The following is a 16,871-nucleotide window of genomic DNA, read 5'->3' on the forward strand; positions in this document are numbered from 1 at the left end:
AAAACTGGAGACACAACATATGCCAGGGAAAATGGAGGTGTAGATCTTCTAGAGCAAGAACAATGCAAGTATTTTGTCTTTCTCTGATACTGCCTTTCCCTCTTTCCCCTCCAAATCAATACATGGAAACCTGTAAATAAAGCAGCTGCCGAGTTAATTAAAAGGGAATTACACACTTAATAAGTTATGTCCATGTAATAAAATTGGTATATTTTTAGAAACACACTTTGAGTAATTAGCGATTATTATTCTAATTAAGCTAATGCTTCAACTTTTATTTGGCACCTTTAATGTACAGCTGATACAATGAGTTGTACACTGGGGATATCTTTTAAGTTCAGTGTGGGTTTTTTAAGGCTGGTATTTTAGTGAAAGGACTTGGATTTCAATACCTTGTCCATTTGCCCAAGTAGTCATTTTTCTTACTTCCTGTCCCTTTGATTGCATACTCATAGTCTTGGCTCATGTGATTATACAGTAATAATTTTCAGCAGTTAAAAATGCGGTTTTATTTTTTTGCCTTTGCTTTTCATTATGCAGATAATAAATACATCAAATGATAATTCCCTAGATCAAGGAAAAACAGGACTGTAAAGAGGGGATCAGTTTGGTAAGATCTTAGTTCAGTTGGAACGTTTTCCCACAGACTTGTTTGTAATAGAACCTGTGTTCTTTACTGAAAAGTATCAAGACACCTCTTTGGATTTTTAAGTATGTGTGTTTTCTACTTCATAAATGTTGTGTTTCTGCTTCAGAACTCAACAGATACTTTTATTCCAATACAAAGTGTATTTCATAACAGTAATTGCACTTTTTCCTTGGGCATTTAAGATTGGCACAGTAGAGACAATGAATATAGCTGCATAAAAACATGTTTATTTTTCAATTTCTTAGTAAGTGTACAGTTCTTATGCTGAGGGTTACGCTGAATCCAATAGTATCTGCTTTTAAAAAAATCTTTTTTATATTAGTATATCTGAATGTTTTAACTGTTAAGAGAAAATTTAAAGAGCACTCACTCATCAACTTAAAACATCTTCACAAAAACGAAGGGATCTGATCCAGAAGTCCAAGAGAATATTTACATACTATTTAAAACATAAGGGTTAAAATGTTTGTCTTTACTGTATGAATTTACTGGACAGGTGTTTGGTTTTGTTTTCCAGTTTTCTAAATTGCTGGGAACTTGGTAATTGGCATTAGAACAAGTAGTTTAGAAACATTAATCTTAATAATTTAATCTGATTATGAAATTATCCAAGGAAAGGAGGTCTAGAAATATCACCTGTAGCCTACATCTGTGCATTTCAGAGATTGGTTTTTTTGTGCAAACCAGAAGACTGAAAGATCCCTGTTCAGGAGAATAATCTTGCTTTATCCTCAGCTTTATTTCAAGGTTTTTACATGTGAAACTGTAAAATCTGGGCATTAGTCTACAATATCTAGATAGTGATTCTTAGGGTAAATAATTATTCATAACTTTGTTAAAGTAAACTGTGTCTACAGTAGTTGTGCACTTGAGACTTTGTTTTTTTTTGTTTTACTCCCCATTGACGATAGTTAGTAGTAGATATTTTTGCTGTCTGTTATGTGCTGGTATATGGGCAGTGTTAACCCATCAGACTGGGTATTTGTTAAAAAAACCTCCACATTTAAAACAAGTCTAAAAGTTAAGCTGGTAATACCTTAGAAATGTCCAGTTAAGATTTTTGTGTAGGTAGAAACATTTTATAAAGTGTGATACTGTTCTTGGCAAGGGGCATTTGAAAGGCATTTTTGTGTGCACTGGTTACCTTCATTACCCGAGCCCAGTGTGCTGCTCAGCCTTTTGAGCTGTGCCCTGGTCCCAGCTGCACAGGCCGGTGCTGTGTCGCTGTCCCTCGTGTCCCTGTCCCTGACAGCCGGACCCAGCCCGGGAGCTGGCGAGTGCCTGGGAAGGGCGGCCGCTGCCTGGCACCAGGCATGGCCTTGCTCCGTGCAGCTCCAGCTCAGAGGCAGCATGAAGGTCAGAGGATAAAAGGCTTTTCTTGGATCACAGGGTCTCCTTGCTGGAATCCGGGTGTGCCAGTGAAGGTGCCTTTAGCGTAGGGAAGAGAACATGCCTGGTATTAAAACTGAGCCTACAAAGCCAGCCTGTAGATAGGGCCTCTATTTTCTTGTTGCAAGTAGAAGGAACAAAACCATGATGAGAGGCTACATTACAGCTCATAGCAAGAGAGCCAACACCTCTTACTTTATATATGAAATTACTGACAAAAGTGCCATGAATATTAGCAATATTGTGAAGGGTCCTGGTTGTTTTGGTTTGTTTGTTTTTTTTGCAGAATTCAATTTAATTATACTAATATGATGTAGAGATCAGAGAACTTGGTAAAAAACAAGGGAAAGGTGACTTTGGATCGCTGAGCTGTGATTTCCCATTGTTCTTTTACTCCAGTAATGTAAACAGGAACTCTCTCTCTCTTATCAGGTACTAGGGAGCCTGTGTTTGTTGGTTTGCTAAGCTTGTTCAAGTAAAGCAGAATGTTTTAAGCTATGCAATTGGCGTTGGAATTGCAGTGGTGGTGTTTAGGTAATGTGGTGATAAGTAATGCATTTTATTGCTTCATTAGGGAGCTGTGTTACATTTATTTTTTATTATTTAATGTGACATTTTTACAGTGTTCAACTGAGAAATTCTTACAATGTAAGAATATAAATTTTATTTAAGATTTGAAACAGGTTTCTATTTCAAACAAGTGTTAGCTTTAATCCATCGTTAGATGACAGATACTAGATTCTAATTCCATAAAGGCAATGATATACCTTAATATTTGTGTGTGGAAAAATTAAGCTTATAATAGTTTGGAGATTATGAAAATATTAGTTTTCCTATTTCAGTATTATTATTAAGCTACACAGTTTATGGGCTGTAAAAAATGTATGGCATAATAGAGGAACACCTGAGAGGCACACACACCACCCTGTTTTTTAGGTTTTGAGTCAATGTACTGTTCAAAATAAAACTTAAAAGTTCAAATACATGTTATCCTAAAAATTCTGGGTGGTTTTTTTTTTTTACATCTTTTTGAAGACTTTTTATATACAAAATACTATGAAATAGGTATTCTGCGCAAACTGGAAATACTGTGAAATTACTTCATATTATTTTCTTTGGGTAATTTTTAGGTGTCAGGAGTATCATTCAGTTCTTAGGCAGGTTTCCAAGGGAAAGATGATTTCTTAGATCATGGTATGTGATCAGACTTGTTGCTGACACTTGTATTTATGTCTGGTTAGCCCCCCTGTGCTGGTTATCTCCCATTCCAAAGCTTGAATGTACAGTAGTGTTTGTTACCTGTTCGGCTTTGGTTTGGGCTTTTTGTCCATTCTGTTTGGCCTTGTGTATAAGTGCATGTTATGGTATTAGGTAATATTGGAATAGTTGCTGCATGTGAATCTTCAAATAATATCTTGATTACATCAAGTGACCTCCCAGCCCCAGGAGGGGTGGCTGTAAACAGAGTGGGATTGACGAGATCTGATTGGAATTTCAGCATCTCCCTTAGACAGTCATTTAATGACTTCAGAGAAGTCAGGGAGCTTGTTCTGTATGTGTTGAATGTGGACAATGTTTCCATTTCTTGCCTGTTTAGCCTTAGAAATCATTAGAACAGGATCTGTCTCTCGCTTTGGTACAACTTTAGTACAGCAATCTTTGAGAACCCTTTGTGTGCTGCTGGAATACAAATAGCAAATTTTTGTGTCTGTCACAATAAACTGCTTTGATTTTTACAGCTAAACCACTGCTACAAGTTTTGTATTGAGTGTCTGATCATTCAGTAAATATTAATGGAAGCTTCAGTCTTAATGTGCTGTGTGGTCAGTAACAACATTCTTGATTTGGAGTATAATTCTAAAAACATGATAAAAAGGGTAGGATGAGATAAATGGATTGATTTAAATGGAAGTTTAAATAGGGGTATTTTGTGCTGCTTTGCTGTCCCTCAGATGCGCAGCACCATCTCCTTTTACTTAGGGCCTACTTCGGTAATTTCCCTTTGATTTCAGCTCCTCTCCCACTCCTTCAGCCTAAGCTTACATTTCATCCTTCCAGTACCTTGGTATTTGCACTTGTTAGCATTGTCTCCTTCACTCCAGGCCAGCCCATTTTATAATTTCAGACTCTGAAATCAAGAAATTTGGCCTTAAGGAACTGTAAAAACACTAAAATGCCAACAAAAGCAGTTATTGGTGATAAGTGATAGAAAGAATCTTAAATTTAGAGCTTTCAATTGACACAGATCTCAAATTCCATCAAAACTCATTATGAAACATGAAGTCTGAGATGTGGCCATTTTGAGGTTAATGCCTCTTGGATTGTTTGGAAAGATCATCTTTGTCTCTGTATCTTGCCTTTGGAATTTAATATGATTGCTTCTGGGATTTAAAGAGTTCGTTGGGAATTTTTAAGTCTACTTCTTAGTTGTGTTTCCAAAGAGCTATCAAGGTATATAGCTTGATATATATCAATATAGTCATTCATATATATATTCATGTTTTATATTAATTTCTAGTCAATGTGAACTTTCATTAAGAATAAAGAGTTGCAAGATGGAATGCAGAAATTGTGTGGCTGTTAATTTAGCAGTGAATGCTAGTATCTGGTGGTTTAATGCTGTATGCTAATTTACTTCATTATTAAACTTGCTAAAAACTCTAAATGAATGTTGTAGTGGAATGCAACGTTTGTATCATTTTTGCTACTTAGATTGTAAAAAGTAATTTTTTTAGTTTAACAAGTTTTCCTTGTTCTTCTGTATAGGGTCAGCTTTATCTGCTGGTGACAGACCAGGGCTTTCTTACAGAAGAGAAGGTTGTGTGGGAAAGCTTACACAATGTGGATGGTGACGGGAATTTCTGTGACTCTGAATTCCACCTGCGGCCTCCATCAGACCCTGAAACTGTCTACAGAGGGCAGCAGGATCAAATAGATCAGGTACTGGATTTCTGCCTTTCCATTGTAAGTTAGTACTGATTTTTAGTCACATTTATGTATAATTCCACAGACGTGTATGTGTGTATATTCATGCATATGTGGGACTATAAAACTCCTTTAGATAATTAGATTGGGGTTCCCAAAAGTGCCACTTGAAAGTATTAATATGGTTTTGAGGAAGGAAAAGTAAGACTAACTGAGTAGTTTGGAAAATGGGATTTTAATCTCTCAGAATCCACTTCTGCACAGTCCTCACTCAGGTGAAATGGCACCTCTGCCTTGTATAAGGAAACAGAAGCAGACTGTGGAATTTCTTCCTACATGACAAACTCTCTTCAGCTCATTAAGATTGTTGTAGCTGAACTTTGCCTTCTGCTGCCCATTTGGCTGAAAGTAGGACAAGCCCCACAGCAGACTGTGTGTCATGGTGGGTGTTTATTATTCTTAATGAGACACACAGTTTGCAGAAGTCATGTCTGAGGTGGAGCTGAGTTGTACCAGTTAATGCATAAGCACAGAGCAAGACCACATTCCTTGGAAATCTTACATTCTGAACAAGTTTATAATAATCACCATGAATATTTTTTAAATACTGGGGAAAAATGAGTAAGATTCTTATTAATAAGTTGAAGCACTGCATCTCTCTCTCAGAATAAAAATCTGACAAAGATAATATGCTGCTGTCCAGGTAACGGAATTTAAACCTGAAAGCAAAATTTTTAATTAGTTTTTGTGTTTTCTGTGCTGCAACTTAGGCACTGTGAAAGTAGACATGTAAAGTAGCTGTTCTCAGCCTTTCTGCAGCTGAGGTTATGGACAGGTTCTGAAACAAATTCGTGTTCTCCATTTGAAGATAAGGCTGGGAGAAAAGTGATGGTACTGTGTAGCTGCACATGCTGAAAGAATCACTTGATACTATTTGACTCTTTTCTGTGTGAAAGAGCATTAATAAACAGGTGTACTGTTTAGGATTATCTGATGGCATTGTCTCTACAACAAGAGCAGCAGAATCAAGAGATTAACTGGGAACAGATCCCAGAAGGAATCAGTGATCTAGAGCTAGCAAAGAAGCTCCAGGAAGAGGAAGACAGAAGAGCTTCTCAGTACTATCAGGAACAAGAACAAGCAGCTGCTCAGGTCCAGGTAAGAAAACAGCACTACAGATTATAATAAATTTTAGAAAGTGTTCATAATTGCACAGACACATCTGTGCTTGTACGTATTTTAGCCTGTGGTGAATATAAGAATCTTTAGGAATATGCCACAATTGTTGGAGTATGCATGTAGATGTGGCAATTGCAAACATTTAAATACTTTAAAAAAGCTTAACTGTCTAAACTAGGGTTTCATTTATACTGCTTAATTTGGAATGATGGGATGAGTTAATCTGTCAGGTTACAAAGATGGTACTAGCAGGAATTTTATATTACTTGCAAAAGAGCATTCAAATAAGAACTTTTTGATAGTAGTTGAAGCTATGTCTTTATTTTGTCTTGCAGAAGTTTGTTGCTGTACGTTTTTAGGTGATTCAGAGTGTGATCTCATGTGAATCTATTCTGTTGTTCCAAATTAGGCAATTCACAGTTTCTCCCAGTACACCTTTCCATCCCATACCCATAAGCAGCTTTCAAAATGCTCTGAAAATCCGATTCATGCACATGTCTATGCTAAAATGCAATTTAACTAAATCTTCTATGCAAGAGGCAATATTGATCTGGATTTACAGAGTTCTTAACCACTGACGACTTTTAGAACTGCTTTTATTTACAAATACGTAAGAAATAATCTATATAAAGCCTTTATGTTTGGCCTGAAGCAATTCAGAACCATTAACTGATAAGTTTGTTAAGCATGAAACAAGAATTTTGACAGCTAAAAGCTGTGTTATTTGCACTGCTTGTTGCTTTGATAGAACCAGCAGTACCTACTCCTAAAACACAGATTCATTACTACTGGCTGCCAAAGGTAGAAGGAACTGAAGAACCTGCTGAACAGGATTAAGAGCCTGCTCATTTGCAACTATGAATGGGTAACAGTGGTAATAGATGATGAATTAACAAAACTTACGTGGTCTCTTTTATAACCCCCTTGCCAAGTTATTAAAGCGTTTCTAGTCACAAAAAGCTGCTGCCTTACCACTATCTCGCTGTCCACACCAGCACTTTGACTCTGCAAATAATGAAATGTGGATTATGTCCTTACAAGAGAAACTAAGAAAAAAATTCTAGTACAATAACACAGAAGTGTCAGAAAATGTTTGAAACCATATTTTATTGAAACAACTGATCTGAATAGGTGGACACAACAAAAGGGACACATGAGACTTGAAATAAGTTTTCAGCTGACTTAATTTTCAGTTAATATGCAGTTCTTTGGAGGTCCGGGAGTAGGTATACCAAAAACCCCTACCTAAATTCTGCTGGTTTGCATCATACTTAAACATTTTGTTTGTGAAATTGACCACACAGTAATAGTTCAGGCTATATCTGCAGCTGGGTTTATTCCCTATGCTATTTTCTCTACACAGCAGGTACAAGGTGCTGCCTCTCCAGCCAGCGCAAGACAATCCGGGAGTAATGAACGCAAACGCAAAGAGCCTCGAGAGAAGGAGAGGGAGAAAGAGAAGAATAGCTGTGTTCTCTTGTAACAGAAAATGGATCCCATCTGAAGCCAAGTGCATGTCCTCAGAAGCAAAAACAAGGAGTAAAATGGAAGACAAACCTGTTACATGCCGCCTGTGCCTGATTACCCCATGGATTTTGTTCATGTTCCAAGAGAGGATGGATGACTTTGTTACAATCAGACAGACTTCTTCAAAGTCATAGCGCGTGCTGCTCAAGAGGGAATTCCAAATCACAGTTGGATGTGGCTGTGCTTTGAGTTAGTCATAAGAAATACTGCACCTTGTAGCTGAACACACAACTCATGGCAAGTCCTGTGTCATAGTGACATCCATTACTCATTACATCAGTTAGTAAGCTATTTTATCTTCTACTCTAAACAAAGGAGGTAATTCATTTTGTGTAAGGCTTTTTCCTGAAGTCTGTACACAAGCACAACGGAGTTCTGTGTTGCTTCCATAGTATGAAACTGTGTCTTAGGCTGGGTAATCTCCACGACACAAGAGCCCAAATAACAGCTGGGCACTGCCTCCTCAGTGTGTCCAGATTTCTTTGCTTCTGAATCTGGTATGTTCTTTTTTTGAACCCAGATTTATACTTGTTACTGCTATCACTGCATCTCCTGGCCAGCTTTCTTGCCCCAAGAATATGTGACTTGATAGGCAGCATAAAAAATTTGTCATAAAAAAATGGGGCATTTATTAAAAGGCAAGATGAATATTGTTTGCTTTTCTTGCAACTACAAACTGGGTATGGCAACTCAGATGTTATCAGGGTTAAACAAGTAATTTTATAGATAACTTCTTTTTCTTGTATTATTTTTTTCCTCTTGTAGGTAAACTGGACCAGATAAGCTTTTATTTATTGACCTCTCCATATGATAGATGAATGATGAGAGGAAACTAAAGTCTATAATAATCATTATTCTATATAAGAATGCAGAGTTAAAATAACTAACTATCTGCCTTTTATCCAGAAGTACCTTGAACTTTAACATGACGTTAATGTGTCCACTTGTGTATTTAAGCAAGTGTACTCTAGTTAAAAACACACTTTTTTGTTTGTTTTATAAATCATGTATTCTTAAAAAAGCACACTTCTGAAGGGTGAGAGAGGATTGAAGCTGCTCTCTGAGATGGTTTGAAAGGTGGTCAGGTGTAATATTTTGTTTTTTAAATCACTAATTTAGAATTTTTGGAAACCAGATTTTTCTAATTTATGGGAACCAAATAAACATGTTGCGTCTTGTAGTATTTATAGAATGCAGAAATAGAACACTTGATGAATTTTGAGGGAACCACAAATCTTCCTCCACTTCCATTAAATCAATAGCAGTTACCTTCTTGCATAACCTTTTGATAAAAATTTCTATTTAGCGATTTGTAGATACTTTTGAAAAAGGCTGCTTCTCCTGGACAAGTTCTGTATCCATGCTCTAAGCCTTAGTGTTCACACAGAATAACCTGGGCAAGCTAAGGCAACCAGGTGGAATATGATATTCCTGCTTCCAGGTGTTTGGAGAATGTCTGTAAAGTGGGTTCTAATGCATGTCCACCAGTAAAAAGCCACTTTACAATTATTTCAAGCAGACTTGCTGCAATGATGGCAACCAGTCATCACACACATCTGGTACCAACCTAGAATGAAAATTAGATAAAGGAAGAATGTCTTACTAACTAAAGGGCCAATTTATATCACTTTTCTTCCATGCCTTTTCCTCTTCTGTTTTTTTCCACTTTTGTTACGATTTCCATTTTATAATGATGAAGTAATGAACAGTAGGAGGTCTCTAATATGTAAACTGTAAATTAAAAAATACTTTCTCTAGAAAAGTCATGCCCAGAGAAGTAATTTTAATACTTAATGTGTGCAGTTCAGATAATTTTCTACATCAGAGCAAAGGTTGATGTCTTTTTTTCCTTTGCAGCAGCCTAACTTCTTCAAACAAATTCATGTGATGGAGGATCACCAACATAATGACTTAGCTACTTTAAGTAGATAAGAAACTATTCCAATAGTGTCATAACAGAGACTTTAAGCCAGAATGTTGTTTAAAAACATTCTGTTACTAAGATTTTTCCAAATTTGTGTATTTACATTTATTTATTGACCTTGAAAAATAAATATGTCAAGCTAAGTGTTTGTTATTATTTTCAGTGACAGTATTGCCACTTTAACTCCTTTTGGAAGAAATAGAGGTGTTGTGGCTATGGACTATATCTCTTTGCCTAAGATACTTGCTCATATTAGAAGAATTCATGTAACATTGCCAGTTTCAGACAGATGTGCCTGAAACCTAATATACTGTAGTTAAAGGAATTATTGTCATTTGGTCCCAGAAGAAGAAGAGTTAAATGCAATGCTCATCATGAAGTTACAACTTCCAGATAATTCAGTTTCTTTCAATGAAGGAGTAAAGGGTTTCAGGGTATTTGAGATGGAAGGCATGCTATGAAAACAGTCCTCTGTTAATATCCTTTTTTCTTTACAGGTCTTGAAGCTTTGGAAAAAAGGTAAAGAATTCCTGAAATCTAGGGCTGCATGAGTTGAACTTGTTAGTGGCAAAAGTTATAAGCAGTTGAGCTTCCTAACACCCAAAATGAAATACATCTGGAAGCTTAATTTATGCCCTACTGGGAGTAACCATTCCAAAAGCACCTGTCACAGCTTGTATCTCTGACAGTATCTGAGGATCAAAAAACCTGAACAGAATTGCTTTTATCTATATGAAGTGAGCTTGGAAAATGATATTGCACAATACAGTCTTGGAGTACCAGGAAGACAGTATCTACTTCATTTGCCTTTTTTTCTTTTTTTTTCTCCAGCTCATGTTCTGGCAAAAGGGTATAGATTTATACTTTAAATCTGTTTATACAATTTAGCATGCACATGCTCCAAATACCTACATAATATATATGAAAGTGTCCAGAAAAGTAGAGTAGAACTTGTTTTCCACTAGATAAATGCTAGCACAGAAAACAGAATCATAGAATTTTTGTTGTTGCGTTATAGTTGTGACATAAAAAAAACTACATACAAGTATTCTTAAAATTAGCAAAAATCTGAGCACTGCCGTAGAGATAAATGTTTTTCTATAAGGCACTTTGTAAATGCTCAAATCCACCACTTTTCTTGTGACACTCATAGAATCTGCAACCCAGAAAAGCAGATCCAAGGGAGGGTTGTAACACCAGAGAATGAAATTAGCATTCCTGAAAATTCACTTAAACACAAGACAAAAACTACATTTTGCCGCTGTCCATGTAGTTCATATAAGAAATAACAGAGTGTCTTTGCAGAGCTGCTCTTGTGGCTCAAGGCACACGAGCTCCAAGGGAAGCACAGGCTCTGCTGGGAACCTTGGATTGCCAGGCAGGCTCTTACTTGGTATTTCACATTATTGTCATGTTTCTTCAAACTTGTATACGCAAGCTCTTGAGAAAATTTTCCAGTATGTAATAAAAGGCAATTTTGAGTTCTTGAAATGGAATTTTCTTGTGCATTCAGCAGGAAATACTTGAGTAAAAGGTAAAGCTGATATATTTTTAACTGAACCTTTCTTTGTTCCTGCTACACTGGTTCTGTAACAAAGTCAGCTCATTGCTTGGATCAGCTCTTTGCATTAGGATGCTTATTACAGAATCTATACAAACTACATCCTTCAATACAACATAATGAATTAAGAGGTTATTTTATATAAGAGTAGATTTTTAAAGGTTGCAGCATTAAACAGGTGACTCAGAAAATGCATGTTAATTGGTGCAGAATCCTCATTAGAAAGCATATTACAGAAAAGCAAAAATAACAAGCTGTAGTTTGGTTGCAGTAGAGTGCTCCTATTTTTTCCGTCTGTGCTATGACAAACAACACCTTCATAGCAAGAAAAATCCAACACTGACAAACATTCATACCTTTCAGTCCAGGCATAGCAAACGTCACATGCAAGGCCTGAAAATGGCATTTCATCTTGATGAGTGCACCTCCTCACATCCATTTTTATTAAGCATAACTAGCAATAGACTGTTACTGTCAAGTGGGAAAATTGGGACAGGTGAGTGACACCTTCTCAAACCACATCATTTACACAGAGTCTGTCTGATGTTCACAGTGTTTCTGTACAGCTCCCTCTCATTCACAGCTTGGCCGGTAGAAAAGCAATGGATTGAAGCTCTGCTGTGATCTGCTTTGATGGGGAGGAAGTTCCACAGGGGATTGCTAAGGAGGAAAGAGAGGCTGGAACATAAAAGTTCCTATGCTACCTCTTGAGATTGTTAAAGGCTTTGTCCTTAATTTTGCTGTTATTTTGGACACAAATAGCTGTGGCACAGCGTGCAGTGGCCGGATTTTTTCACCTAGGTAATGCCCAGCAGGTTCATTTCCTGGCAGGTTGGCAGTGTCTCTCCCTGGACACACTGCTCTTCACTCTTACTGTGCTTTAAAGTCAGGACTAGCTGTGCTGATCCTCTGATAGCTCCAAATAGTCTTACTAAATGTCAGTTGCCCACTGTTCAGTTTTGGTCAATGTCAGCTCCTATCACTCTGAGCTCTCTTTGCTGGAGAGTTCTCTCTAGAGAACTTGCTGAAATCTGCCTTCCCCATTCCTTTTCTGGTTTGTAGGATTATTTGTGTTCATAGAGAAGCTTCATGTGCTGAAATGGGCAATTCCTTGTTTTTCAAGGTTAAAACCTTTAAATACTTTGTTAATTATCATTAGAAGTCCAAGATCCCATGTTTGCCTTTACTTTACAGAATTAGACACATTTAGAAAAATGTGCAAAGAAAATAAGTGTTATTTTTGGGAAATCCTAGGGAACAATTTCAATGAAGTTTCAGCACTCAAAGTTACTGAGATGTTTGCTAGCTCAGTCTAAATAGTGCTTACAAATAGTGTAACACTGCTGAAAACAAAGGCCGCTGCTGCTCTGACTGTAATCAGTGTAGACACAAGCTGAGGTGCTGCCCTCCAGCTGAGCTGTGCACTCAGGGCAGCAGGTGCTGGGGCAGTGTTGCTGGGGCCAAAAGTGAATGAAATGGGCTTGTTTGATGGAGTCAAACACTCAGCCAAATGTACAGAGATCTTGGGGGTGAACAGGGACACAAACTCAGCTAAGTTTTGTTTTGGTTTTTTTAAATTACTCTCTTGAACTTCCTTTAGTGCTGAACCAATTTCAGTTTAGGTCCCATCCAGCGTGATACCTATTGTGAAGCATATGGGGATTGATCTAATAGTGTCTCAGGAGCCAAAGCCTTTAGCTGAGACAAACTGAGGTTCTCCAGCACAGAGCTGGATGAAATAATGGGACACTTGGTCTGTCTTGAAGTTCACGTTCTCTCCTTGTTGAAGCCTTTAGCAAAATTTGGATGGGCTTCCTGAGTTAAAACTTCAGCTGTAACTTTTCAAAGTTAAGCTTATACTAATCAGTTTTGAGAATTTTCACCTGACCTAGTTAAACATTTTTAGATTTCTTCTGAATGTGTTTCCAAAAAAGCTGGGATAATTGTATTTTTGTCAGAAACTTTGTGTGGGCTTTTGTTCCTGCTTACTGGCACATGCCAAGGAAAAGGTCAAAGTTGCAATTAGAAGGAACACCGGTGTGTCTTAAATTATTTTTAAAACTTAAATCAGCTGAGTAATGGGAACACCCTTGGGTTTGGTCATCTCATTACAGGGAACTCCAAAATAACTATGAAAACAGATAATTTTCTCTCTAGTATTTTGGTATCAGGGCATCAATAGATCTCTTAATTTTAGGGCTTTTTTATTGCAGATTAACCAGAGCCAGAAACTGGTTTATATTAGTTACTGTTTTGTTTACAATTCAGTTTTAGTGAAGCCCTTCACACTGAAAGTTTGAAACCAAGTTCTCTGTGAGGTAAGTAAGTAATAATACAGGGATTTTCGCCAATTGCACAGGTAGATACTACCACTGATTGTATTAACTGTAGAAAAAAGTATTGCTGTGGAAATAAAATCCTTCTTTTGCTTGGAAAACCATAGTAGTGTCTTCAAGACACTGCAGATAGATACAGTGAACCAAGGAACCTGCTTGTAGACTTTTAAACTCCTTGTAATCCAGCTTTTGCATTTTTTTTTTATCATGAGTAGTTGCAATAATTACATGTTTGCATTCCATATACTCGGGTTATAGCAGTGTGCTTCTATTTCTGGATTTCTTACATGCTTTCTCTTAGGCACTGGCAAGCAAAAATAACTTTGGAGAACCCCTTAAAAAAGTGACCATAGGTACAATGACTTCAAGAGACAAACCTATTGTAGCAAGGGTTTCTTCACCTCTGTTTTGGTAACTCTTGAAATCACTAGTGCTGTAACATTGTGCTGGAAAGTATGACTGGTCAGGGACTTACAGTACAGACATTGATGAAATAAGCAGGATTCTGGTTTGGATACAGTTTGTACTTGCAAAACCACCCCCAATTAATGCAGGTTGCTGTCAGATTGTACTGGATAGGTCATGGCACATGTGAATGTTTTGTCCCTGTGTTTTTGCAGTATGTAGTCGCTGTTTACAGGCTGAGCCTCACGACTTTGGTAGCAGTACTTAGAACTATAGAAGTATCAAGTACTTGTCCTGTGCCACAGAAATACATTCTAAGTCTGTTACATCTTGCTCAGTATTATGTTAATTCCTTACAGCAATTTCTTTACAAGGGAGTGAGAAATACTGCCAGCAGTTTCCCCACAATAACCTGATAGAGCTTTAATGTTAAATTACACAGTTTTGGTTTGTATTACAGCTTTCAGCAAAACAAGTTCTTATCAAAGTTTTTAAAAATATTTTTCAATTATCCTTTTATCTGCTCACCAGCTGCATAGCCATTATTTGTACAACTTGTGATAATCACCTTTTACACATACATGTAAAGCTTAATGAAGAAATTACTGATAGAACATACAAAAATGAACCCTTTCATGAATGAAGTTGCCCCAAGTTCTTCAGTGTTAAGTCAAGTATTTGTTGTCTTAACTACCTTGACTGGGTCTTTTTACAACAAAATGTTTTTAAAAAGCCCCACACACAAAACCCTGTTGTATCTTAAGAAAGTTCCAAAAGTCTTCCAGATTACTACTGTCTTCAGCTGCCACCAGAACTGTGCAAGTCCTGTGTTAAATCAGCAGTTTAGCTGTGAGTCTTTTAGTCACCCAATGTTTACCTGATCTCTAAATATAATGTTAAAGGAAATGCAAAATAAAGCTGATGTAAGTGACTGTGGATTTACCAAGAGAGGGGAGAAGTTAAATCTCTTTAAGTTGTATTTTAGAGGTGCGTGACAATTAAATCTAGTCATGCAGTATCATTTGTACCAATGTATGTGAGTGAAATCCTTTTCATCATGTTACACCATTATCCAACATTGTAATGGCATCTACAAGTTCAACTACTGAATGTTCTGCATTTTAAAAGCCTTAATTGTTTATATTGTATTAATGTGTTTTTAAAGACTATAAGGAAATAACATTTTCCTTGTAAATTGTTAAAATAATTTTGAACACAAATAATTTTCAGAGAAATCCAATTCTGTATCTTAATACCCCTGTTTGTTTGTGTACCACAAAGCTGTTAAATTCTGTTACCTTTTAAATAGTGTCTCTGGTTAACAGCCTCTCTCTAGTTCAAGGTCTTACCCAACTGAGATTTATTTTGGTTAACAGTCTTCTGAAACTCATTGTATGTAAATAAATTTAAGTGAACAAGCTTAAATAAATATTTCATTTAGATATTTAAGTTCTTTCCTAGTAATAAAGGTTGGATGATATACTTAAAAACCCCAACAAACAATAACCCAACAAAAACTCACTCTGGAAAAGGATAGACTTCTGGTGCTCTTACATATTTGATAAATTCAAAGGTCTTAGCAGTTTTCAATCAGTTTTTTTCCCCATTGTCCTAGTTTGTTTTAGTGTTTTAAGTGAAATACAGACACCTGCACAATCAATCACATTTTTAATTTAATTAAGCTTTAACTGTTGGAATATGCCCATCTAGACTTTTACAGGAAACCAAGCACACCTCAAGTTTTATTTTAATACCTCTCTATAGCTTTGTCTTTTAAGCTTATAAACTTCCAACTTGCCCATTTGATCCATTAGCCACTATAAATTCATCTTAGAGCAAATACTTGTTTTGTGTGTGTTGTCACACCTGATGAAGAGCACAGGCTGCAGCCAAATGCACAAGTACTTTTGAAAATACACTCTTGAACTTGTACTTTCTCTTGGAAACTCCTGCAGCAAAACTCAGTAAAATTGATCTTCAATTTTTCTTTTAAGAAGTGAGCAAGATGTATTAAATATATCAAGGTAAGTGACACACTTGCTGAGACAGTGTATTTCTTTTGTTTAAACCTAAATATTTGTCAGATGTGAATATCCATATAGGATTAATTAGAGATAATGCTGTTACACCACCACGTTACTTCTCCATCGTTCCTGAAAGGCTACTACTCAAAACCAGTTTAGTTTAACTCATTTTCTGCTCTGCTCTTAATTCCCTTGGAACACTGCAGGTGCTTAGCAGTTCTTCCACACAGTGAGCAGAAATCAGCATCTTCTTACTGCTTCATGCCTTAAAAAAATGTTACTTGAATCCTTTTGTCACAGGCAGTCTACCAGTAAGCACTTCCAGCTCTTATTCAAGGACTACTTCCTAAGCTCTTCTGTTCTGGTAGGAGTCCCCTATTCATCTGGGTAACCATCCACCACCCAGCTTTTCCAAATGGGGCTTATTTGCTCTTCTCCCTTGCTGAATAGCAGTGTTGTAACTATACCCATACCCTGGCTGGGTGATAAATGAGTCCTGGCCTGGCTGTCTGGCATTTCTATTCCAGCCAGGTGCAGAAAGGTTGAACACAGACCCTTACACACTGACCCAAACCAAAAGGCTTAACAAGATGCAGCCCTTTTGCTCAAGGCCACATTAGTCAGCAGCTGAAGGAGTCCCCAAGCCCTGTAAGCAGTGTGGTAGTCTGGTGTAAAAACCCAGCTGTTTCAAAGTTCCACAGAGTTTTGCTAAACACAAAGAGCAAACTAAAATTATTTCTTTGGGCCTTGCTTGAGCGTTCTTCTGCTTTTTAGTTCTAATCTTTCTTCTGTGAGCAAATGTGCTTCTAAGTTTTCAATTCAGTAACAGTGAAGGAGACAAAGGAGTTTTAGTTAGAACCTAATGGCACTCATGTTTTGATTTGCTATACCAACATACCTGTTTAATTCTGCCTTCCTGCCCCAAATACTGCTTTAAAGACTTACTAGAAGC

At 37.0% G+C, this 16,871-nt stretch overlaps 1 protein-coding gene across 1 annotated transcript in view; it reads left to right on the forward strand.

Annotated features, from left to right (window-relative positions):
• Nucleotides 1–15,337, forward strand: part of MINDY2 (MINDY lysine 48 deubiquitinase 2) — a 32,775-nt gene extending 17,438 nt beyond the window's left edge. Inside the window, 3 exon segments of the mRNA XM_039557858.1 lie at nt 4,805–4,978; nt 5,948–6,121; nt 7,506–15,337. Of these exon segments, the coding sequence (XP_039413792.1) occupies nt 4,805–4,978; nt 5,948–6,121; nt 7,506–7,625 (468 nt within the window). The 3' untranslated portion in view covers nt 7,626–15,337.
• Nucleotides 15,338–16,871: the final 1,534 nt, after the last annotated feature.

Source organism: Corvus cornix, chromosome 10 (assembly GCF_000738735.6).
Source record: "Corvus cornix cornix isolate S_Up_H32 chromosome 10, ASM73873v5, whole genome shotgun sequence".
In the NCBI taxonomy this organism is placed as follows: domain Eukaryota; kingdom Metazoa; phylum Chordata; class Aves; order Passeriformes; family Corvidae; genus Corvus; species Corvus cornix.